The 26,874-nt window shown below is 37.9% G+C and overlaps 1 protein-coding gene across 1 annotated transcript in view; it reads right to left on the reverse strand.

Moving 5' to 3' along the window:
• DNAH17 (dynein axonemal heavy chain 17) overlaps nt 1–26,874 on the reverse strand; it is a 237,396-nt gene that overhangs the window by 114,332 nt on the left and 96,190 nt on the right. The window contains exons 32-41 of the mRNA XM_072645176.1: nt 24,468–24,593; nt 23,394–23,501; nt 22,490–22,621; nt 15,387–15,547; nt 14,286–14,442; nt 13,400–13,504; nt 10,967–11,124; nt 8,356–8,494; nt 6,357–6,584; nt 3,059–3,196 (exon numbers count right to left, since the gene is read on the reverse strand). Coding sequence (XP_072501277.1) covers nt 3,059–3,196; nt 6,357–6,584; nt 8,356–8,494; nt 10,967–11,124; nt 13,400–13,504; nt 14,286–14,442; nt 15,387–15,547; nt 22,490–22,621; nt 23,394–23,501; nt 24,468–24,593 — 1,452 coding nt within the window. The remainder of the gene's footprint in view (nt 1–3,058; nt 3,197–6,356; nt 6,585–8,355; nt 8,495–10,966; nt 11,125–13,399; nt 13,505–14,285; nt 14,443–15,386; nt 15,548–22,489; nt 22,622–23,393; nt 23,502–24,467; nt 24,594–26,874) is intronic.

The following is a 26,874-nucleotide window of genomic DNA, read 5'->3' on the forward strand; positions in this document are numbered from 1 at the left end:
GATGGACATGATTAATATGCGACTGAACCCCATCATAGTTTTGGCAGGGGACCAAATTTGTCTTAAGCATTCTGAAAAAATGTGACCAAAGGTAAGAAGCATCCTTTAACAGAAACCTGTAAATAATAATCCACACCAATGTAACAAAGCATTGCACATGAACCAATAGTAATTCTAAATCATTTTTACTTGACTTTGGGGTGTTTACATGACTTTTTGAAAACAGTTTAACTTTTCTACTTCTACTTGTTTTCCCAAGCTTGTACACATTGATGGTAAGGGGAGGTATATTAAGGTTTACCGGATAGCAAAGAAGGAAGCCAATCTAGAATTTAAAATTTGCTGCCAACAATCCACATGTGGAAAAATATTAAAATATGCATGGCAGCACTTTTTTTATAGTAGCAAGAACTAGAAACAAAGTGGATGCTCATTAGTTGATGAACAGTGGAACACTTATGATTTAGAAATACAGTGGAATACCCTTGCACCATCAGAAATTATGAATATATTATGAATTCAGAGGAACAAATCATTATATGAACTGACACAGAATGAAATAAGTAGAACCAGGGAATTCATATGCACATTGACTGAAACATTGTAAATGAAAAGAGTGATACAATGAAACTGAAATATGAGTAATTGTGATACCCAGCTTTGGGCCCAGAGTGAAGAGGAGGGAGACTGAAGGGGAAGAATGTTGCATAGGCTGTCAGATGTGGCCACTTAATTGTTATTCCATTCCAGGACCTAGGGAGCTGGGGAGTAAGGAGTGGGGGAAGAAGGGCAACGAACGAGTCTATGTCCAGAAATGACAATGAAATCAAAACCAAAGCCATCCCCCAAAAGGTTATTTAAATTTTTTTTTAAAAAGAATTAACCTCAAAGAAAGATAAAGGCAAATAGAAGTCCATTAAAGGCAATTCTTATGTTAAGTGAGTCAAATGAAAAAAGACATGTTATCTTTTCAGATTCATTAGAAACACACATAAAATGAAACCCAATACATCATCAAGTCCCTCATTTCAGATCTCACGCTGACTAGAATGTTTAAGGGTACACCTCAACTATGCTACTGCTCTAGCTCCTCAGTAAACTTGTCAGTGGAAGCATCTACAAAGAGATACTTTGCCAGACCAAACTCAGGTCACCCCGTAGTAAACAAGGAACTAGAACCATAACTAGTAATGCCTGTACCCTTGGAAAGTACCTGAGATCTTACCTCACTCCCTGCTAAAGATCTCATTTACTTATGGGTATTCTCTGGTAGAGTCTAATCTGAATAAATCCTTCAACTTCTCATCTCCCTATATGGCATATTGGTGGGTGGTACAGGTGTGGCCGTTGGCTTCCTCTATACAAAAGTAGGCCAGACTCCAGATACTATCTAGCTATGCCACCCACAAGCCACATTTATATATTTAGACAACCCAAGTGGGCACATAAGTTTTACAATCAAGGAGAGTCTTCCCTTTATCAATATAGATCACAACTTTTCTTTCCACTAGGAAATGATTTTATGAATTGAGATAAGCAAAAAAAAAACCAAACCCATTGGCCAACTTTCTGATGATGAACCTCTCTGAACTAAATTAAGCAGGGCATCAGACTAAAGAAACATAGTCCATCTCTAGAACCATTGTAGAAGCCTTCTCAATTTGATAAGACCTGCTAGGATATATACTTCACTGGCATTGATTTTGAGAACTCAAGGTCAATTCCATGGCAAGACAGACAATTTAAAACAAGGATGAGACCACCTCACCTAAGCAGCCAGAAGAAGTACTATATAGCATGTGAATAGGTTTAGGACAAGAGAAAAAAATTCAGAAACTACATTTCTGAGGAGCTCAAGGAAGCATTGAGCCAAACGGACAAGCCCCTAGAAGCCCAAAGGGCAAAATTCTGGGGGTAGATCAAAAAAGAGGCTTTCCTTCTTATGAAAGAATTGCCTTCAGCCTAGTCCCACCAAATAGAAGTTTCATTTGACCATGGGGGTGAAGGGAAGTTAGAGGATATAGAGAGCCGAGGGTGTTTACTCTTTAGGTCAGCACTGCAGACCTAGAACTAAACGTTGGGTATAGTGGCTTCTATGAGGGCTGACAGCAGGTCCTACCAGATCAAATTCCTTGGCTTGGAAATAATAACTAAATTTACATGTAAGGGCTTGATTCTGGAAATAATAGCTAGGAGATGTAGGAGCTGATCCAGAAAGAGACAGAAAAAAAGAGGAAGACTAAGAGAGAGCTTTTAAAATGTGTGGAGAAAGTTGAGATTAACTGGAGCACTTGTTTATCTATAAACTAATGTTACTTGTTATTGCTTCCCAGGAATGACCAGCTACATTCTTTTAAATGAGGTTACTACAGTTTTTGCAGGAAGCTGAGAGGAAGAAAAGGGGTTGAACTCTTTCCGTTGATGAACTGGAATTCGAGGGCCCTGGAAAGAGGGAGGCAGTGGTAGCCAAAAACCCAAAAAGGGTAGCAGTAAGATTAATGAAGTTTTCTTGTTGATTCAAGGGGGAAAGAGAGGATTAGTATTGGGATTAATACAGCAGGGTGACAATGGGTTGCTCGTAGTGTGCTTCCACCCCTCCTCCCCCACAAATAGTGCCATCTCTACCAAAAGAAGTCATGCTGCTGCACAGGATTCCCTTTCCTTGCCGTCTCCCATAGGGGATTTATCTCCTTGGTTCTGTGAACCCTAGTGTCTAGCATGCCCCACCCCATCCCAATTCCTCATCATTCTCCCTTTTATCAGTCCCCATTTCTCATTGCATGTCAGAATTTGGGGGTTGAGATTTGCCTTAGGGGTCGGGTGGGGCAGTGAGGGGAGGACAAGAGGAAAAGGAAACAAAACCTTGTTTTGATGTTAGAAAGGTACTCCTGCCCCTTTATTCTATCTGCTGTAAAAGTCTTCAGCTGTGTTGAAGAAGAAAGGGGAGGAAAGAGAACCAAAAGGTATCAGAGGGGTGCAGGGGAGAAGGAAGGAATAGAGAAAGTTACGGCTAAACTCCCACTGTAGCCAAAAATCCAATTCCCCAAGCCCCATTTACCTGGGATTTACCAGTTCCTGCATTTCCAATTATAAACACAGAATGTCTCACTTGCAGTAGTTCCTCTAGCTGCACAACCTTCAGCACAAAGTTGTCTTCTGCTTGCAACTGTAACTCAATAATGCTCTGCTTAATGATCTGGCATGGGCAGAGAAAGTAGACATTTTCTTATTTATTAAGCAAAGCAGGAAGCAAAGACCACATAAGATCATAAGACGAATGGTACTTATTTTGTCTGCTCCAGAGAAGAAAATAGACTGGTAAGTAACAAGGGGTTGCAAGCTTCCAAAGGTCTATGGCAATCATTGTCTTCTCCTTGAAAGTGACTGGAATTTGAGAATTCATCACAAAGTGGTAAGATTAGTCATCTGTAATCTTACCCTGAGTTGGTCTGCTAGCAAGTTACAGATGACCTGCAAATGTTCCCTTATTAAGGAGCCCTTCCAAAATCTCTTTAGGGAGACACCAACCTCAAGTGTAACTACTATAAAATAAGCTATATAATCTAACCATGTTCATCTAGTTAGGGGTTGGGGAGATAAAGAAATGCAAAAACATTATCCTTGCTTTTAAGGAGTTCACATTCTAATAGGAGAGACATCATATAAATTACTACATATGTTCCAAATATATAGGGAGCAAAAAGAAATTTCAGGAGAGATATGTAAGGTCACTATTTTTCTACACCAAAAATTGGGACACAGTCTGAGAAAGGAGGTCTGTGTTTCATTTGGGTCATCTTATTTACATAGACAATGGGAGAACAGGTTTGCAAGTGGAACTATCTTAAATTTTACACAATCCCCATGAGTTCTGAAGAAGAGTTAGAGGAAAGAATTGGCAATGTCACAGATGACAGATGTGATTCTAGTCCAGGAGCAGGGGTGTTCTCCATAACTGCACCCAACTCTCCAAGTCAAACTCTGCAACTGCCAAACAGCTTGCTTCTTTCTTGTATAGACCCAATGGGTGTGACTTACTCTCTCAGCTAATCACAAGATAGCTGCCTTCACCCAATGAATAAGACTATAAGCTGATTCTACAACTTTTTTTTTTTTTTTTTTTTTTACAACTTGTTGTATAACAGCAGGAAGAGTCCTTTCTATCTTGTATTCTAGATCTTTCATAACTACATTAACTGAATTGGGGGAACCTTCTGGGAATCATATCATTCCATCTCTCACAGTTGGTATTTATTAGTCCTCCTCCAGGGAGAAAAGTAGCTCATGACAGATGCTAGAAACACTCTCTATAGCAGAGTAGGAGTAATTTCATTGAGTGCCTTTGCCAGTATGGGATAGAGTAGAGTGGGTGGAGGCATTCCTTAAGACTACACAAGCAAGCAACTTTCTGATTACTAGTTCAGTTTCCCAGGCATCTGGACACAGAGGTACTGAATCTGAGTAAAATAGTTTTCTGGCTTTCAAGTGAGTCTATTTTGAGATGCTCTTACTTTCTCATCATCCATTCTCTGTCAGCCTTCTGGCTTCTGTACCCAAGAACTCCTTAAATTTACCAATGACCTCCTATTTGACAGACCCAATGGTTTCTTCCCAATCCATCTTCCTCAGTCTTTCTGCAGAATTTGACTTTGTTGATAATGCCCTCCTTGATTCTCTCTCCTCCAGAGGTTTCCTTGATATTGTTTTACCTGTTTCTCCTGTTACCTAATTAGCCACTCTTCCTGTCTTCTTTGGTTCTTCTAAACTTCCGACTCCCAAGAAACCATGTCCCTAAGACTCTGTCTTCAGCCCTCTTTTCTTTTTAAACTTTCTTCCTTGATATCTTCCATTTTCATGGCATCCATTATTACCTCCAAGTGACTGATTCCCCATATCTTTCCCTCCATCCCCAATCTCTCACCTGAACTTCAGGTGCCTTTCCAACTTTCCAATGGCCCTGTCAACATTCAAATTCTAAAACTGAACTCAAAAATTAAAATATGTAAAATAAATATGTGCATCTTATTGGCCTATAGGTGGCATACGGGATAGAGTGCTGGATCTAGAGTCCACACTCAGGAAGACTTGAATTCAAATTCTGCCTCAGACAATAGCTCTGTGACCTTGGGCAAGTCTTTAACCCCTGTTTGCCTCAGTTTCTTCATTTGTAAAATATGGATAATAATAGCACGTACCTCCTAGAATGGTTGAGAGGATCAAATTAAATGATATATGTAAAGAATTATATAAATGGGAGCAGTAGAAATGCTATACATACTGGCAAGATAATAATCTTCCTCTGAGAACCTGCTCCTCCTCCTAACTTTCCCGTTTGGGGATGACACTATCCTTTTCCTAGTGATCCCAACTCAAAACATCAATGTCATCTCTGACACCTCTTTTCTTCCCTGCCAATAGATGACCAAGTCCTGGCAAGCTTACCTTTGTAATATCTATTGTGTTTGCTGTCCTTTCTATTCTGATTGCTAGGTTCAAGTCTTTATTACCTCTTACCTAGATTGTAGTAGTAGTGTCGTAACTAGTCTTCCTGCTTTTCATTCTTCCTTTCTCCAATTAATTCTTTAACCCATTGCCCCAGTACTGTGATATGCCCAATAAGCAGGTGCTTAGACCTGTTACCCCTCTGCCCAAGAAATTTGAGGGTTTTTCTTTTTTTACTAGAATTCCTTCTGCCTAGAATACATATTCCCTAGATTATTATTCAGTGTCTTCCACAATCTGGTTCTAATAACTTTGGCAGCCTTATTTTATTCTTTTCCCCCTCATAAGTCTATTTCCATCTTTACTGGACTACTGTTCTCCAATCTCATCTCAATCTTTCACATCTATGTATATTTGCATATACCAACCTGCATTCTTGGAACAGACTCTTTCCATACCTCCTGATGAAAACTTCCCTTTCTTCAAGGCCTAGGTCAAGTACCAGATCCTCCAGGAAACCTTCTCTGATTTCCCAACATAAAAGGAATCCTTCTGTCTCTGAACCTTTCAGGTCACTCTGACCTCTCCTTTGCTCTTATCTCATTTGAACCTGTATAGTATTTATTTCTACATATGGCTTATTCTCCTACTAAAGGCAAGCTCCTTGACTGCAAGAATTATGTAGGTTTTCATTCCTAGTACCTAGCACCATGCCTTGCTTTCACATAGTTGATGAATGAATGAATGGGTAAATATTGAGTATCAGGAAAAAGACACAAGTCACCCATCGTTGTGTTTGCATATATACCATTTTAAGTCATAGGAATGAACCAGAATGATGCAGTGTGAAAACAGAGAGAAATGAAGGCCACTGGGATATAACAAGATTTCTCAGTGTCTAGAAATAGCGTTACCTTTTCAAAATTTAGATCTCGTTTTCTAGGAACATCCAGAGCCGGGAACAGATCTCCAATCAGTCCCATAAACACAGGCAAATCATCTGTTACTATCTTGGGAATATTAAAATCTCTCAGCGCTCTCATGAGTACTTGGTCTTCTGCACGGGTGGGATCTCCTCTTTTTAGGGAGCCAGCTACTACCAGCACAGATTTGATGGCCCGCAATCCCCAGTCATAGTGATCCTGCCAAACAGGTGATCAAGAACATCAGCATTGCTGACCAACTCTATGGACTCCACAACTACATCAAGGACTGTGCCGCTGTATCATTTCCCTTTCTCATTGGGCTTTCTTGCAGCAGACTGCTGCCTCCCTAACAAAACTCAAGAAATGTCCTTATTTGTATTTAGCAACAGGACAACTGCAAATTTTAAGAAATTTGTTTCTGGGGACCCTCGCAACTTTTTTCAGGTCCGAGTGCATATTGCTTTGAGTAATCAGTTCTACAAATCACATTCTAAGCCCCCAGCAGTGTAATACTATCAGACCAAGCAAGAATAACCAATCTAATAGTAAAAGTATTTAATTAGGACATAAAAGAATTTATATTACAAGAAATAAACACTAGAATCATTCTCCTCCCCCATACAGAAGTGGGTATAGTCTCTTAAGGTGATGAATGGTAAATAAACCTCCCAGGAAAAACTGATGAATGAGTGGGAAAATACTCTCTGCGCATGGGAAGGGGTAAAAAATATTGTCAATTCAGTCTCCTGTTAGCATTCTCTGACTATCATGGAGATTTATTTCAGTCCCTTGGGGATGGCTTTACTTCAATACTAGCTCTTGGATTTTAGCACTCTCTGAGTGGAAACTTATCACCTGATACATCTCCTCTGAGTGTACCTGAAGCACCAACGTTTCTCACTCGGTAGACTGTAGCCCACTGCATTAGTCTACTTGAGTTCTGCTCTCTATTCATGGATGCCTAAGAATATAATAGCAGTTCCCTTTTCACTCAAGACCCTTTACCATCGTTTGTCTCCTTTTGTTTGTCAATATCCTTCTTAAACCATGATGCCTACAGAATGGAACACAACAATCTAGATAGGGTCTGACAAGGGACTATCACTTCCTCATACTAGAAACTATTTCCCTTTTAATGCAGTCCAGGATTGCAATAGCTTTTGTGACTGCCACATCACACTCCTGACTCATATTGCACTTGCAATCCACTAAAACCCCCAGTTAGTTTTGTGAAGTTGATTTTATTGGTACCAAGTACAAATAGCTCTCCCTCTTTTTTCTTCCTTTTTCTAGTTCACACTATCTGACTTAATCCCTATGTCCAGATATAATCTTCAAGGCTTATGATGTCTCAGAACTTCCTGTAGTATACACAAACTCCCTTCCTTTAGCATTGTGAAAACTAGAAGTCATGCAAAAGAGCTATCATTAAGGGCTACCTACTCTATTGCATATAGTAATGACTGACCTAGCTATATTCTTTACACCTTGGGAAGTTACCAAGGGAAAAGGAAGCAAAAACAAAAAGCGATCTTGTCAAGACCTTGTGATTATGGAGTGTAGGTGTTTAGATAGGAGGCTCTGCTTATAGAATAAAAGTACAATATATCCCCAGATCAGTTTCTGAAAATATAGCATGCTAATTCCTAATTTGACAAAAAGGCTTTTTGTATCAAGGAGGTGGCTTTCTAAATAGTATGATCTGAGTAATCTGCTGAGGGTTCCTTAGAATCAAAACTACCTAGTGAAATTTCTCCATCATTAATGATGCCAAAAACTCATTATCTATGATATTCAGCAAGCAACATTACATTGAACTACATTAGCTCAGTGCAAATCACTTTTAAGATTCATTCCCTTGAGGTAAGCCATAGATATCTCCAGATTGTTGTCAAGTATGGAACATCTAGAAAACAGAATTAATCATCTCTTTTCCTCCCTTCCATGGTCAATTTTATAAATCAAAGCACAATATGAAAAGACATACCTGCTTAGAAAGTAGCTCTTTGCATAAGGTATAGAGAGTGATGAACTTTCTTGCCAGAAGCCTAGCCTCCAGAAAGCCCTCAGCGACAAGCATGATCTCACATATTAGTTCAAAGTCAGGGACAACCATGGCACAGGGTCTGAAAGAAATATAGCCTAAGCATGACTGTTTTTTTCTTCCCAGACCCACTGTGTCTTACCTGTTGACCAGAGCACAATGTACTAGCATTCCTCCAGTATAATTAAGGCATTAGTTTAAAATCTTTAAGTTTATTTTTCTTTTCTGTTAAATTTGTGCCTTTTTTTTCTCACAACACGGTATTTCTCCAGAACCCAACTCTTTCACCCACTTTTCATAAAGAAAGTCACTGCCTTGTCTCTACGTCTGTTCAACACATCTGATATGATTTTAGGTAATGTAATTTTGTATTTGCTAATAATTGCTTTTTTTATTTATTCATGCATTCACGCCCTTATTTATGTTCATCTATCTATCCATTCTTGCATTCTTTCATCTATGTATTTGTCTATTTATTTGTTTGTCTGCTTATTTATTTGTTTGTTTGTTTATTTATTTAGGACCACAAAGTTAGAGGTGCAAAAGACCTTAGAGATTATCTAGTCCTAATCCCCTCTCCATATTACAAATGAAGAAACTGAGGATTAAGAGTTTAACTGACTTGCTGGAGATTCCATAGAGAACAATAAGGCCAAGACTCCATCAAGGTCTCCTAGTACCATGTTCTTTCTCTCTATACCCTGATGCTTTGTAGATCCTATCTTACAGCTAAGTGTTATCAGTGAGGTAAAAAGCCCAACATGAGCTTCATCCCCATAGTGTCCTTATCATTCTAAAAGGATTCTTTCACATCCTGCTATGGAAAACAACTTAACTGGAGGGAGACTGAACTGACTATACTGGTTTTTCTTGCCTGGTCCAATATATTTACCAATTTTTTTTTCAGGCTGAGGAGCTGATGAGTCTTTGGGAAAACTGAGTGTTTTCTGTGTGGTCATCAAAGAATGTGGGAAGGGTATAGATTGCAGAAAGACCTGGTGAGGCTTGGAGAATTAGTGCAATATATTTAGTGTCCTGGGTTTTTCCCCTTACGTCTTCCTTGCGGCATGCATGGTTAGTTTCTGTTTCTGATTGCCTGTGTAGGTCCAAGGTTGTGTGTCTAAACTGTTTCAAAACCCAGACTGCAGATACAAGAACAGACAGAGTTGAGTGATGGTGAAGCTATGTTCTACATTCACCCTAGAGCTGCCCATCTGGTTATAGAAATGGCAGAAGTGTTTTCTAATTTTATTATTATTTTTTAGGCTTTAATTTTTTCCCTTTTCCTCCAAGTGACATCTTCTACCTTGAAAGGCCTTTCATTAGTCTCATACATATAGATCAGGAAGAGAAATTGTGTAGAGTATCTCCTTATTCTCTTCCTTCCTCCACTTTACCTCATTCTATATATTTACTCACCAGGTAAACCATTAACCTAGCTCTTTATTCTCAGACGTTAATTTGGAATTATGTTCATTTGGGATTCCAGGGCTTTCAGGTAAGCATACAGTCAAGAATATACAGATCCACTCTCAGATAATGAATTCATTAATTCATTCATTTATTCAACACCAATCTATGAAAATCCTATGCAACGTGTTATGCTAAGAGCTCAAATAGGTACAAAAATTAAATGAGGGTCTATTGCCTCCCTTCATGAAATTTACTATCTAATGGGGGATGAGCCATACACATAGTACAGTAAAACAAAGTAGTTCATTATAAACACATAAAGGAAGTGAAAGATGCTATCTAAGATATGAGGGGGAAATACTGTTTGCAGGAATTCAGGAAAGGTACATGGAAGAGATGGTATGAGGTGGGCTTTAAGTGACAAGTAGAAATAGGAGAGGGCATTCAAGGCATAGGGAACAGGGTGAACCAAAGTACAGATGTAGATAAGTATGAAACATATATGACAGGTCAGAAATGCATAAAGTATGTAGGGGAGAAAATATGATATTCAGCTGGAAAAGTAAAATAGCCCCAGATTGTGAAGAGCCTTGAATGGGAGACTAAAGAGCCTTAAAAAGTCAATAGGTACCCATTTCAGGGTTTTGAGTGGAGGAGTGACATAACCTAATTTATGTGTATGGAAAATAAATCTGACTTTGGTGTGAGTGATAGATTGAAGGAGGGGAAATACTAGAGATGGGTGCAAGTGTTAGGAAGTGCTATGGTGCATTTCATTCACAAATGAGAGCCGGCATAAAACATGTCGGCAATGGTAACATAAGAAATATAGTGGAGACAGAATCAGTAGGACTTGGTGGGAGGTAAGGGAGATAAGGCATTGAGAAGTGCAAAAAAATAGATCTATTTATTTTTGTCCAAGTAATTTGCTAGTAAAAGGGAGGAATGAGATGGGACAATAGTTCAAAGAGACATATGATTGAAGAAAGACTGTTGGGAGACCTGAGTTACTTGTAGGCAGAAGTGAGGAACCTATTGGAAGATTGGAAACCATAAAAAAGAGGGGATGTTTGATGACTGTGAACTACTTTACTACAAAAGCCAATGTAGTTTAATATCATTATTATCTGTACATGTGTACCTGAATAAAGCTTTTAAGTTCTCTGGCAATTCTGCCCTCCCAGCATAGCCTGGGTTCATGGTAATAAACATTCCCACTGTGGGGATAAGACGTATCATCTCTCCAAGGAAATTAAACACTTTCTTCTTGGCACGAATTGCATCTTGGACACATTTTACCTAAACAACACATTACATAAAAAGAAAAAGTTATAGCTAGCATTTTAAATGGAAAAGAGATATCTTAATATTTGTTAGGATGAAAAGACATTGAATTTGCAAAATGATTCATCCATCCACAGACACACCCACCCCCTTTGAAAATAGCCATTCCACCAGGCAGCTGGGTACTATAGTTGATAAAGCCTTGGAATCAAGAGGACCTGAGTTCAAATCCAATCTCACACTAGTTGTGTGACCCTGGGCAGGTCACTTAACCTTGATTGTGGAAAGAAAGAAAAGAACAACAGAGAAAAAGAGAAAAAGGAAGGAAGGAAAGAAGAAAGAAAGAAAGAATTAGCCATTTTACAATTCCCTAATTTATACTTTAATATAGTGGCTAGAGGGCCAACGGTGGAGTTAGGAAGACTGTTATTCTGCTTCTTGCACACATTAACTTGTGCAACCTCTCAGGGTCCCAGATAACTCTTTATGATTCTATGTTACAAAACACATTGCTAAAATTGGTGGAATTTTACTTGGTCAGCTGTGATGATTCTACACCTCATCAGTATAAGAAGGAAACTCCTGGGATAGAAACTCCCAGAGTTTCCTTCCTACACTGATGAGGTCCTAAGATCCAAAAAAAAGCATACAAACACATATATGTATATGTGTGTATGTGTATAATGTGTTATGTATTATATATAACATACATTTTTATTTTTCAAAAATCTTTTCTGACAACACCACTGGGAAATATGAATTCCTTGTTACTTAGGGCACCCATATCAAATATTCCTTAGCTGAAATGATGTTCGTTTTCAGGTTTGGAACTAGAATGTCAGGAGAAAGCCTGTGCTTTCATTTTTGTAATCAAGTTGGCAGTAGTAGCTGCTAGAGCAAATGAAGTAGCAGAAGGAAAAATATGGGGATGTTAAGTTGCAACCTCTCTCTGCACCATCTGAAGGAATCTAAAATTCATACTTAAACCCCTTCTTCAAACATTGCCTCTACTGTAATGGACATACTTGTTAGAAGTCTTAATTTCTTTACTTAGAACACCTGACTGGATTCCTTTGAAATTATCTGTAGAGCGGAATATATTTGGCACCATGGCAAGGACTGAGAGATTTTGAGATTTCCGTTCCCTATATATTGTCAGCCTCATAGTTGGTTCTGCTATTAGATAATGCGTGTTCTTCCTCTCAGCACAAAGAAGGGAAAAATATAAAGTTAAGAGCTCATTATACACCAGATCTAGAGCTAGAGAGAAGCTAAGAGGACACCTAGTCCAACTCTCTCATTTTATCCAGGAGAAAATTGAATCCCACAGAAGGGAAATGACTTTTGACTCCAAATCCATATACTATCTGACTCTCCTGCTACTTATTAGCCACCATGTGGAAGCTGACAAGTAATTAAGAGTTCTGGCCACTCACTACAACCCAGTAGCAATATCCTAGTTTAAAAATCCTTCCTCAGAGTTCTTACTTCCAGTCTTACTTAGACTTTGGGTTTTTATCCTCACCTAGGCTCTATTCTTCCCTCACTGCCCTCCTGGGCCAGAAGCAGTTTACTCTACTTCCCATTACACCTACCTGCCTGTACCCTCTGAATCTTCCCTTAATTTTCTTGGGTCTTTTTTTTAAACAGAGTATTTTTAATCTGGGGTGTGCCTGAGCCAGCATCAAACAGCTAAATTTCATTGTGAGCATTTTATGCTTTGTAAATTGGCAAACGCCACAAACCAGGGCTTGATTTATTGTCTTGTGAATTGTCTATGCTTAAGGAACTAATGGAGAAAATGTTTTTAATAAGAATTAAGCCTGAAAATATATTACGCGGAGAGCTGCTGGGTAAAAATTTACCAGCACACCCTTACTGTTTGCTGTCCTGTGTTTTCAAGTTGTACATATCAAGAGATGAGAATTTACCTATAATATGGGTGAGGGTGAAGTGCATGAAGCTTACTATTCTCTTGTCAAAGTAAAATTAAAATCTAACTCTATCCAAATTATGAGTCTTCCATGCTCATTTTATTTTCTGATAAATATAGCCCCATTTAGAGTAGGTGATAATGTGAATATTGTAACTTTGTTTACAATAAAGACTCTGTATGTTAAAAAGTTTAACCTGGAAATATGGTTTGCTTATATATTATATGTATACATATGTATGGAGATAGTGGAGATAGTAGGAAATAAGAAAAAACAGTTGACTATTCATCAAAGCATTCATGGATGCTGGTATTTTATTCTAATTTGAGCAAAAATAATTTGGATGATGGACATACCTGCACAGCAATTACAGATAAAACTTCTACTGAGATTCGATTAAATTCATCAAAGCATCCCCAAGCCCCTGTTTGGGCCAATCCTTTGTAGATATTTCCACAGGACTGAAGAAAACCATAATCAGAAAACACAAAACATTGGAAAATGTTTGTAAAGCAGTCATAGGGAGATCCAACAGTGAATCTCATTCCAAGCTAATGAATTCTTTCCTTATTCTATGGTACTCATAGTCTGTACAGTCCAAGAATGAGAGTTGCATACACTGACATCTCAGGCTTTCTGGAAGTAGACTCAATAAGTCCAAAGGTGCCCAAGCCAAGTTCTGGTCCAGTTTACCTGGGACTACCCTCTATCTTGAAATGAAAGATCTCAAAACTGACCTTCTTCCTGAATCAAGTGAGGCATCCATTATAATTCAACCCAAATATCACCTAGTAATATATTTTATCCAATTATCTCACTCCAAACAAATGCTGGTTTAGAAGGTAGTGATGTATAATTAGCATAAAGGTTGTTTTTTTTTAAGTAGGGCAGGTGATAATTTATGCGAAAGCACCCAGGCTGACTCACAAATCTACTATTCCATAGCAAATTTTTACCATGCACACCATGACATGTTTGACTCACAATGGATCTCAGACCCTCACAGTAATGGTTGTACGTCTTGTGACAGTGTATGGCATATGTCCATTAGGTCTGCTACTATCAGCAAGCTGAAAATATTCACATTCTTCCTACTCATGTTATCCATTCAGCTTTCAAGCTGTAACTTATGTTACAGGTAAAGGATATAATACAATGCTCAGCTCTGTAAAGAAGCACCTCATATATAGCCTTCTAACATGAATACAGCATTTTATCTATGCCTAGAAATTGGACACGCACCTTGTAATCCATTTGCTCAGAGCAGTTGAAGACATACACCATGATACCCAATGCTCTGCCCAAGTCTTTGGTGGTCTCAGTTTTGCCTGTCCCTGCAGGGCCTGCAGGTGCTCCTCCCATAATCAGATGAAGGGATTGGGTCAGGGTAATGTAGCATCTGTAATGGGACCCTTGGTTATTTTGAAATTCTCTTGACACAAAGCTCATTTGACATTCGTATTCTTTAGTTGTGATATGATGTCACCCCTGAACCACAACAGGCAGTCCAAACAGATTTAAAACAATTTGTGTCTAAAGAGGTCCACAAGAGAGAAATGGGCTTTCATTGTACCAGGAAAAAATTAGATTTGACATACAGAAGCACTGTGGACATTTTTTCTTTGAAGTTTTCAAACTCCCAAATTTGGAAGGGACCTCAGAGGTCATACCAACCTAAATCTTAACAAGAGTCGCCTCTACAACATAATGCTGCCTTTTGTCCAAAGTCCTCTAGTGACAAGACCTCTACCTCCCAAGATAGCTCATTTTCTTCGTGGATTACTTTGAGGAAAATTTTTCTTTATATTTTCTAAATATATTTATATTTCTTTATATATTCTCTTTATATTTCTTTATATATATTTTCTTTATATATATAAAAAATTTTTATATTTATATTTCTTTATATTAAGATCAACTCTACTGAAACTCTACCATCTATTACTGACTAGTTCTGCCTACTAGGGCCAGGAAGAACAAGTCCTACACACTTGAAGGCAGCCCTCACAGACCTCCTATATATTCTCTCCTCCAAGCTCCACATTCTCATTTCATCCAGATGATTCTCATCTATGAGAACAGCACAGTCTATGACCATTGGAGACTTTGCAGTGGCTGTTGATTTGATGAACTTCAAGTGTATCAAGTGTGCCTATGCTCAACGCATGCCTACAATTCCAATTATGGTATCACCAGGGTCTGATGGAATGATCACCTCCCTGAGAACAGGATATGTCCTTCTTTACTGGAGATCCTGCCAGATGCCAGGCTCTTGAACAAAGTGATTTCACTGCTTATCTCTTCTAGTCCCATGACCAATCCAAACAATTGCATCTTCCATACCTGTCAGTGAGTGGTGTGATGACCAGCCGGGGCGTATTGCCCAAATATTCATAGGAATATCTAGTTTGAGCATCACAGATGTTGGCAAAGCAATGTTTACTTTCCTCATCCCAACGATGCCGAAGCTGAGACTGCCATGTGAAGGCCTGAGAATTTTCAACCTAAAAGGGGGAAAAATTATTTCAGGAAGAATTGGGAACCCTAAGAAGCAGACCTGACATTTGGATAGTAGATGATGACTGAATAACTGACTTAGAGAGACGCACCTAAAGCAACTTAGCTTCTCATTCTTCCCTATTTCAAGTGCTCCCCACACCCCCTTCTTACCCTATTGCCCTCCCAATCACTACAAGGTTTGGAATCAGTTTTGAATGCTTTCAAAATGGGCTGTTTCATATGCCTAGAAGAAGCACAGAAGTGTTATACTCTGATACCTTAGGGGTGGATGAGTGTGAATTTTAAAATACTATGCTAGAACTCTAGCTCTATTAGGTCCTACCAAGTTGAAGAGGCTTCTAGTATAGGCTCAGTAGTGGACTATGTATTTCATGTAAGGACCAGCTTAGCTATGTTAGGAGATACTCATGATCAGAAGGTGCAAGGAATTGTGCTAGATTTTGGAGAATCTTCCCTCAAGAAGTTATATATTATACTGTGGGGATAAAGTAGCAAAAGAGAAATCAGATCAATGTCCTTTAAGGAAATCTGAGGAAGGAGAGAGAAACAACAGCTGGGAAGAATCAGAAAATCAGGAAAGAATCAGGAGATGGCACCTGAACTGAGCTTATTGAGTTATGAAAAATCTGAAAGGCTGGGTTGATGAGAAAGGACATTCAACAAGGTACGCAGTATAGCTTTCATGGATATATTAAAGTTAGGAGACAGCATGCCAGACTTGGGGAGGAAGTTAAAATCAGCTTGATTGAAATGTACGATGGTGTGTGCATTAGCTGAGACAAAATAAAAATAGTTAAGATTATTGATTTATTAATAAGCCTTATGATTTTTTACATCTTAAAAAATCATCTGGTATGAAATTCACAAGATTTTTGACACAAATATTTTAATTCTTTGTCATAAACCACATTTTTATTAGATTGGATGTTAAATGTGCCATGTTCATTTTCCCAAGCCTAGCCCTGTTATAGCTTATAGATTTTCTTTTTTTAATTCAATTTTTCTTATTTTCAGTTCTGTATCCTCTCCCTCCTCCTCTCCTTCCTCTGCCCATTGAGAAGGTAAGAAAAACAAAACCATTACAAACATATTTGCAAAACAAAGTCTTGCATTGCCATGTCCAAAATAAGAAAAGAAAGAAGAAAATATGCTTGTCTGCGATCTAAGTTCGTCAACTCTCTTTCTAGAGATGAATGACATGTTTTATTATGAGTTGTTTGAAACTGAAACTGGTCCTTATGTTGATTAGAGTTGCTAAGTCTTTTCAAAGTTTTTTATTTTTATATTAACTGCTATTATATAAATTATTCCGGCTTCACTCACTTTAATTTGCATAAGTTTACGTAAGTCTTCCCAAGTTTTTTCTGAAACCACTCTCTTAATTTCTTACTACACAATAGTATTCCATCTCATTTATGTAACCCTTTTTTTAGAATTTTTATTTTCTATTCTAATTTCTTTACTTTCCTCTGCCCCCTCTCACACCCTTTGGGGAGGCAAGAAATATGATACCCGTTATTCACATGGAGTCATATAAAACATTTCCACATTAGCCATGTTGCCAAGGAGGGAGAAGAAAACAAGAAAAATAAAGAGAAAAAATGCTTCCATTTGCACTCAAAGTCTATCAGTTCTCCATGTGGAGGTGGACAGCACTTTTCATCATGAGTCCTTTGGAATTGTCATAGATCATCCTATTGATCAAACTTCCTGAGTTCATTATTGTTACAATATTGCTGTTACTGTATACATTGTTCTCCTGGTTCTGCTCACTTCACTTTGTACCTATTCATTTTAATCTTCCCAGGATTTTCGGAACCATTTACTTCATCACTTCTTACAACACAACAGTATTACATCTCATTCATATTAAGTTGTTCAGCCATTACCCAGTTGATGGTCATCCTGTCATTTTTCAATTCTTTACCATAAAATAAAAAAGCTGTTATAAATATTTTTCTCAGATTTTCAAAGAGGTTTATATTGGACGAGTTCCTACACCATTGTAGTGTGTTTGTTCCTATCTTTTAGAAAAATGTATTAATCTTTTGTGATGCAGCATGGTGAGGCTGTCTTACAGTATTCCACTGCTCCATTTAAGATTTTCTATAATACTAGAGCAATTCTACTTTCCTGCATATCAATATATTTGTCCAAGTTCATCATTTGCTCAATGGAGACAAGGCTTCTAAGCCCATGAGAAATAAATAAATCTACCATCCCAAGTTTCTTGGGGGTGGTTATTTTACATTCTGATGAAGATTTTACAGGTTCACCTACACTTCTTTGAATGAAATTATACCAACAGTTTTGATAGGGACTTGAGTCAAAAAGTGAGTTTCATCAGACAAAATGACCCTTTTCCTCTGGCCCCTCAGTGCTCCCCCTATTGTATCATCTTGCCCATGGCAAGAATTTTACAGCAACAGTTATTAACTGGCTATATTCTAGCAAGAAGCGAGCCTGATTTATAGAAGAATCAACAACAATTCGTCAAGCTTATTGGTCATTCTGCTTCCAGGCCTTGATTTGTTTCCTAAGGATTAATTAAGCTGTTTTGCAACAGTTGCTCTTTGGTTCAAGGTATCGTTTCTCCTTTTCAGCTACATTTTCCCTTGTTTCCTTGTAACTGCTCCTGTTCCATGCATATATGCTTCTCCTAACATTAGTCTTCAATGATCCTTGAAAATCCTTGATTTGCTCCACATCAGCAGCCATTGTAATGTCTCTAATAGTCACTGAAGTATACTATATAACAGCTGTGGGGTAGCTAGGTGGTACAGTGGACAGAGTGCCAGGCCTGGAGTCAGAAAGACCTGAGCAAATCTGGCCTCAGACACTTACTAGCTGTGTGACTCTGGGCAAGTTATTTCACCCCATTTGCCTCCGTTTCCTCATTGGTAAAATGAGCTGGAGAAGGAAATGGCAAACCACTCTGGTATGGCTAAGAAAATTCCAAATATGGTCACAAAGAGTCAGACATGACTGAAAAATGATCAAACAAAACAAAAAGTCTATTTTTGAATGTTTCCTTGAAGTAATATACATTCTTAAAAAATCAAAGAATTAAAAAACAACAAAAAAAGCCAGCAATGAAACATGTACGTATATCATGAAACTCGACCCCCAAAGGTGAAAGAATTAACTAAAGGTGGGGAAACCAGCTCAATCTGGGTTCATCTGTTCAAGGTTGGACCAGATGAAAACAGATTAGTGTCAGTAGAAACATGCACACCTGACCACTGCTACCTCAAAATGAAGCCATATAAAGGAGGTCATTTTGCAAATATTTGAAGTATAGATCGAGCGGACAGGCTGGAAGCACTGAGACTTTAGCTTATTCAGAATTTTATTCTAATATGTATCATTAACTTTTTGTGTGTGGCAGATTTGCATTTCTAATCATAAACTAAAAAATATTTTGCATATATCTGAGCACATATATAATGATTAGGAGAAACATGATGGATAGTGGAGGGAAATCTAATTTGGATTTTTAAAAAATGTCAGAGGGAAATAATTTGTGGAATGAATATTTTGTTGTTGTTCACTCATTTCAGAAGTGTTTTGACTCTTGCCCCATTTGGGGTTTTGTTGGCAAAAATAATGGAATGGTTTGACATTTCCTATTCCAGCTCATTTTATAGATGAGGAACTGAGGAAAAACAGAGTTAAATGATTTACTTGCCCAGAGTAACACAACTAGTAAGTGTCTGAGGCCAGATTTGAACTCACAAAGATAGTCTTCCTTAACTGAATAATCCATATACAGATAATTGGGAGTTAATTTTGCCTCTCAGTAATCAATTTACCTGTTCAGAACTGGGATAAATTTATGTGTTAACAAAGACCCAGATGAAAACTGGAAGATTTACTTTATTATCCAGATACATCTTAATATTTAGATGTTTAGTAGTATGGGGAAAAAAATCTAAAAGTTGATGGAATTTTGCTATTTTACCTTCTTAATTTCTTCATTCATGAAGTAGGGATAATAATAACCTCTCTACCCTCACAAAAGATTAGTATATGAAATAAAATGCTGAAAATGCTTCAAAAAATTTAAAGACATATACAGTACTATTACTATAATTATTAGGTTTTGAAAAGTAAATGTAATTAAGAAAGTAGTGCAAGGTAATAGCATGATTTCTCACCTGAAGCAATAATTTTCAATTTTCTTGCTCTTTAAATAAAACATCAACAAAAGTTATGCAGTGAAATGTTTTAAAATTATTTTATTCAGTGCCTACTACTAATGGCATTTAATGACATGAGACTGATTTAAAATCTTCCATTTTTAGGTCAGTCTCATTATGAATCTAACAATCTTGCAAAACACATACTTAGGGAGGATATTGTTATGATCAATTCTAAATATTTATCAAATTCTCAGTCATGTAAAGCACTGTGTTGGGCACCAGACATATAAAGATAAAAAAGGATGTAGTCCTTGTTCTCAAGTAGTTTTTAATCTATTGGGGAAATCTCACGACTCCCCTCATTTTTCAGAGGAAGAAACCAAAGGTCTGAGATACATAATTACTTGATAATGGTACATTATTTACCATTGTCATATTTACGACAGTGGAGATAAAAACAGTCTGTAGAGAATGGACTCATTCAAAGTCTCAATCAAGTTAAGTGAGAGAGCTAGATGTAAACCCAAGAGTCTTGACTGCAAATTTTAGTGTCCTTTCTGGTACATTTTAGTAGTTCTTTCTATTACACCAAATTACTTTTTTGTATGAATGTGGAAACAGAGTTGGAGAGGTGTATGTGTAATGGTAATTTAAATGGGAAGATCTTTCCCATTCATTAATAGGCCCATGGGATCTGCTTACGTCCCATGGAAGCCTGAGTCACATGAGTCTAAGTCACATGGAACAGGAAAGGGTAGAGCAGGAAGGGTGGAACAGGAAGAGGTGGAGTTAGAGCAGAGCTGAGAGGAAGTGAATCATGAGACCAGTCAGAGCTAGGAAGGATGCAGGCAAGCAGGCTGCTGGTTAGCATGAATGAAAAAACTTGTTTGTGATTTTGTTTAATGGAGCTGGTTTGTGGGAAGCCTAGCAGGGGGAAGGCTTGGGAATGATATTGTCCTCTGCATTGTTATTGCTTATAGATTTTTGTTACTATGATGGATTTGGCTTTCTGGTGTCTGAACAAACGTTTTGATTCTGTCTTCCATATGGAGAGTCTGTTGCATTTTGCAAGTCAGAATTGTACTGGGATATTCATGGCTGTTGTAGGAGCTGTGAATATCGCGTTGGCACTACAATATGTTGTTTGGAATATTTTAAAGGGAACTTTTGTTCAAGTAAAGGGTGTACTAGATGGCCTCAAATGTTTCTTCTGACTAATATTCTCTAGTAACTTCCATACCACAATGAATCATCAGAAAAAGACTTTAATGGAAAAACAGCATAGGAATTTTCAAAGGAAGACAAGAGAAAAACACAAGAAGCCAAGGTTAGGGGAGAGAGATAAGGAGGAAAGCTACAGGGACAGTTACCCAGGTGGAAGAGATAGCCCAGTCTTTACCCTGGAGAAAGTTGGGGAAGATAGTGGTCCAATGAGAAAGGATGAGACTTTGTAGGCCTGGGTATGCAAGTGTTGGCAGCCATCTGAAGTTTATCAGGCAAAGTGTAAAAATAGTGTTTACTATGGGAATTATGGGATGGTGATTATGGGGATGGCTTCTCCCAAGAGAAGAAGCATGACCCTGATTCCCCAATCTATGGCAACTCCCTGGAACAAAGCCACTAGAACCTCAAGCTAGTCATAGCTCTTCCATTGTTGAGTATGTTCATTGATTGATTCTAGAATATTAGGAAACTGTCATTTTGGTCTCATGATTGATTTTAGTCAATGTAATATACATCATGTGAAACCAACACAGGTAGTGATGAAGGCTAGTTTGCTAATACTTTTTTGGCTTATATCTTTTTTTCAGATGAACTTCTTAGAAGTAACATTTTATGGAACTGCAGGGTTCTATAGATCATAGTTTGATAAATGCTCACTAATAGCATGGACAAGAAAAACTGGGAAATTCTCTCAGTGTGAGTGTCTGTCCTTTAGTGATTACAGAGAATTGGATCAGATATATTATTCAATATGTAACAATAGTAGCAACAATTTGCATAATAGTTTTTAACCTTACAAAGCACTTTCACCTATATTCTTTCATTTGATTCTTAAAATAACCCTATGATGTGGGTAGGTCTCAATATTCCTATTTTATAGTTAAGGAACTAAGGTTAAGAGAGATTAATTAAGTAACCTTCCTAGCTAAAAAATAGAGTTGGGATGGGAATGCACATCTTCTATGTCTACAAGTCAGAAGTTTTTTCTACTATACCAGAGTGAAATTACATTCTTCTTTGTAGATTAGTTAATATGGGGGATGTTGATTGGTCTATCCATGCCAGATTATCCCTGGTGAAATCTGTAACCAGAAATTTTTGTTACCCTGGGTAAGTATTGCAAACTCTGGCAGGGACAAGTAGTATAGAATATGCCCTCTTTAGGTATGGGGGAGGGAACCTGGAATTCACATTCATAAATATGAAGACACTGCTGGGTAAGCCACCACACAGGTGTAGGAGGGGAGGAACTCATCCCAGACTGCTTCCATTTTAATTAATTCATTACTAAAATTAATTTCATTATTCTTGCTAGCTGGGTGCTAAGCTCTGGGTTGTTGTTGTTCTCTACCTCCACCCCTCATAATACAGTTGACTACAGATTCTATTGTCTCTCCTCTCCCTAAATCCAACTTCTTGAAGACCAATGAGATACTTGCCTAAGAAGTAGCCTGCTTTGTTGGGACATTATTGAACCTAAAAACATCTTCAGAATGACCCCGACGTTTGGGGGACTTGCCCAGTTGACTCTGGGGAGGCAAGATGAAGGGGAGCACGCACCTTGGCCAGTATCATCTTTGCAACAACGTCTCTGGCATGTACATCGATGGTACAAATGGTCATAATCTTCATTCTGTCTCCTGGACTTAAATTCCCAATAAGCAATGTAATCAGTGCATTCAGCTGACTGATCTATGGAAGCAAAGACATTTTTCCATAGGACATCAAATGGTACTATCCAATAAAACACTCAACTGATGAACTAATACTTAGGGAACTTCCACTGTGTGCCTGTCATTGTGCTAAGACTGTATGTGTTACAACAAAGTAATATAAGACCTAGAAGTCTTTGTTCTCAAGGTATGTCATATACACACAAGGAGATAATGACTTAAGTCAGAATATGGTGAGTTGAATAATCAGAGCCATAACTAGGGATTTCTTTTCACTTGGGGTCCAGATAGTTGAGGAGCTGGTGAGGGAAGGTAGCAGCAACAGTCTCTTGAGTCCAACTCTGAGTGCTATTGCCTTAGGTGTGAAACAGATGAGCTATCTCACCCAATGTGAGAAGAAAGAGGCTGTACTTGGGTATTATGATGATGGGACTCAATTGTCACATGGTACCAGGCAATACAGGACAGTGAGATAAAGAGCAGGGATGTTGGATACTGAGGAAAGGAAGTACCTGCTCCCCTCCCCCCCACTTTGGCACCCTGGGGCAAATTCCCATTTTCCCTGTACTAGTTACAAATATGCAAATGATAAGCACTGAAGAAGGTCAGAAGACTGATCATTGGATTTAGAGTTTAGAGATCAATAATTTAATCCCTTTATTTTACTGAGGCTCAGAGAGGGTTAAGTCATTTGCCCAAGACAATGCAAGAGAGTGACATGAAAGATATTCCCTTCAATTTCTTACAAGATTTATACCAAAAATTACAAAGGAAAACGCTGAGGAGTATACCTGCTTTTTGTTGTAATCTTTAATTGCATTTTCATAACCTTCTTCCAATCTTGCAAATGCCATTCCAACTTCGGTTGTCCACCAGATTTGAGTGCATGTCAAAGCAATCTGAATGTTAAAAGTCCCCCAGACAACCCCACATGCCCAGTCAGGAGTAATTATTTTAAACTATAAATATACATTTCAAAAGCATTATATGTCATTATATTTTTTCTTTTGGTATGAAAACAATAAAATATGCCTATAAAGATGCTAACTACCATATAAGATCATATTTGTATGGTACTTTAAGGTTTACAAAGTGCTTTCCTCACTGAGAGGTAGAGAGTATGAATAAGACTATCCTTGTCTTGTATATTAGGAAACTGAAGCTTTGAGAATTTATGTGACATACCACTGGGACACGTAGCTAACATGTTTCAGAACTAGAATTTTGGTCTCTCAGAATCCCAAGTGTAGTCTCCTTTCCTTTACATCATATTGTATGTCTCACTAAGTCACAATATTGAAAGGGACCTCAGCAAATACTGCAGCAGATAGAACACTGGATCTGGAGTTAGGAGGACCTGAGTTCAAATTTGACCTCAGTCACTGACTGTGTGACCCTGAGCAAGACAATTAACCTCTGTCTGCCTCATTTTCCTCATCTGTAAAATGGGAATTAATAATGGCATCAGCCTGCCTTGGTTGTTGAGAAGATCAAATCAGATAACGTGTAAAGCAGTTTGCAAAACTTCAAGTTTTATATAAATTCTAGCTGTGGTTAATAAGCTCTTACTGGAACAAATCATACCCATCTATAATATCCCTGACAATTGATCATCCAGACTGTACTTGAAGAGTTCCAGGGAAAGGGAAACCTACCCCCTACTAAGGCAGCCCATTCCATTTTTGGATAGCTCTAATTGTTAGGAAGTTTTTCCTGACAGCAAGGCAAAATCTGCCTCTTTGCAAACTCCCACACATTGCTTCTAGTTCTGCTACCCAAAATATCACAAAATAGTGTGGAACATTATGATTCAAACCAATCAAAGTGTCATTGAAATTTATAAAATCAGTCCTTGTATTCTGTACCTGGGCAGGATAATCAAAAATCCACTGTTCCCGTGGCTTTTCCTCATATGTCACCACAGCCTCTGGGATTTCATGACGGAGTGTGGCACACATTCGGTCAAGCACTCTATTTAGCCAGATTTCAACCTGGTGACAGAAATCAAACCCACTAAATTAGGGATATGAGCAAAATTCTGTAGATTCTTTTATTTGGCCTGTTATCAAGAATTATTATTTACGATGGGAGTGAAGCTCAGAGGGAGCTATGAATAGAGGGTGGAGACTGTCATCAAATGTGAAAGACTCTGAGAAAGTCTCTTAATCCCAAGGAATTCATCCTGGGAAACTGAATTGTAGATATGGGATTAGATTCTTCCAGCAGACAATTGAGTATTGAGCTGGTGGTTGATGAAGTAAATTGTGCGTTCAGAGACTCAAGGAACAGAGAAAGAAGAAAAAACCTAGTAACCTTGGAAACTCAAATGACCTGATGTGGATAGGCTACATTATTCCAACTTACTTCATGGTGGTGGTTGCTATAACCTTAACACATATCTTGGGTGTAGGGAACTAGAGGATTTTTTAGACTAACTAAAACAAATTACTTTAAAAAATTAATATCCAGAGACTAAACATTTGATAAGAAAAATATATAGCTTGCAAACATTACAACGATTTTACAAAGACTTCTTTAATCAATTTAAAGTGTAGAACCTCCTCTGAATTACTTCCCCAAATGGTAAACCCTCTTGGCAAAGGAGTCCCAGAATGACAGCTGCTCTCAGGGTTCAAGTATGATATCATTCTTCTAAAACTATACTTTCCAAGCCCCCATTGTGAGCTTAGTTACCATGTTTCATGATTATTCTTATAGGTCTCTTCTCCAATTGGTGAGTTTTTCTCAGATCTTCCATTTGGGTAAAGGGCTCTAGATCAGCCATCTCTCATTCTGCAGACTTAGTCACCATGTTTCCTCATGGGTGACTCCTTCCCACCTACCCCCTGCTTTTCAGATCCCTTTTTATGTGTTGTCTTTCCCTCAGTATATATCCTATATAGGAGACTAGAAAACAAAAGACAAACCAAGAGAAAAACAAAACTAGAAAAAAGGATTTGAAACAAAATCAGGATGTAAAATTTGCAAGGCACAAAAGTGTACTTCAAAAAGAAAACAAAACTCTGTGTCAATATTCCAGCAACAATTCTTCCCAATAGTAACAAAAAAGGTTGAGGTAAATTAAACTCCAAATTCAAATCATGCTAGGAAAAATGAAATAACAGGATAAAATAATTAAGATATAAAATAAAATTGTTTTGTTTATCTCCGATAAGCTAAAAACAAAAGAAATCCTGCTTTTAAGCTCCTTGAAAGCAGGAACAGTTTTTCTTTTTTGACTTATATTTGTATGCTCAGAAGTTAGCACACTGATTGACCAGTGTGTTTCCCATAAAAAGTGATACATCTCTACAGGCAGTTAATGGGTGTTGTCTCAGACAAACAGACTTAGGAAAGGCTTTAGCTTAAAAAGTCAAGGTCTCCCACTGCATCTGGGGCCATGTCCAGTTGTCCTGATCTATACCTTACTACTGCATCCAGATGACCCTGGAGGAGAGAGTGAAGCTAGTGATTTGCACAGCCCTGCCTCCCATAAGTCCAACCCACTTGTAAGTCAAGAAATCACCTTTAGATGTCATTGGTCCTCTTTGAGAACAAAGGACAGACAACAAAAATGCCTCCTGAACACTTTATAATTACAGAGTCTTCAGAGACATTAAGAGTATTAACTGAGGTGTTGAGGAGAAAATGTTCCTTAGATCTTTAGACTCTCCCCATTTCTCCTTAGTACCAATAATAGCCCCAAGCATCTGTAGGCTCCTCTTTAACATATCAAAATCAGTTGGTCAAATCTGCATTCTCATCAAGGTTTGGTACCTGGATAAAAATAATGCCTAAAAGTAAGCAGTGAGCTAGCTAGCTGTTACTTCAGCATGATGGTGACCTGGGGCCAGCTGTTGTCTCTGACATGATTCTAATGAAATGTCTTCAAGCAACAGTCTCACCAAAGGGAATGGGGAGAAATGTAACCAGCCCTCATAGTTTTCATGGTATATAGGCAGGAGGTTTCAATATAGTCCACAAGTCTCATTCCTTATTTATTCCCAATTAGATTTTCCAATCTATATTTCTTCATCTTTGACTATTTCCTCATTTGCAGTGAAGTCATCAAGTACTGAATTATATGTTGATTTAATTTGTAGGGCCTTAACTAAGTTCTTTATAGAATTTTTCTGTTTCTTCATGCTTTACATTAGTGTCTATGGCAAGCTATGGTTGTTTTCATGTGAGCCTTTTGCAAATGTTTATTTGAAATACAAGTATTGCAATGTGAAATGACCAAATGAAATGCTCCATGAAATTGTACTTAAT

Source organism: Notamacropus eugenii, chromosome 2, assembly GCF_028372415.1.
Source record: "Notamacropus eugenii isolate mMacEug1 chromosome 2, mMacEug1.pri_v2, whole genome shotgun sequence".
NCBI classification, from domain to species: Eukaryota; Metazoa; Chordata; class Mammalia; order Diprotodontia; family Macropodidae; genus Notamacropus; species Notamacropus eugenii.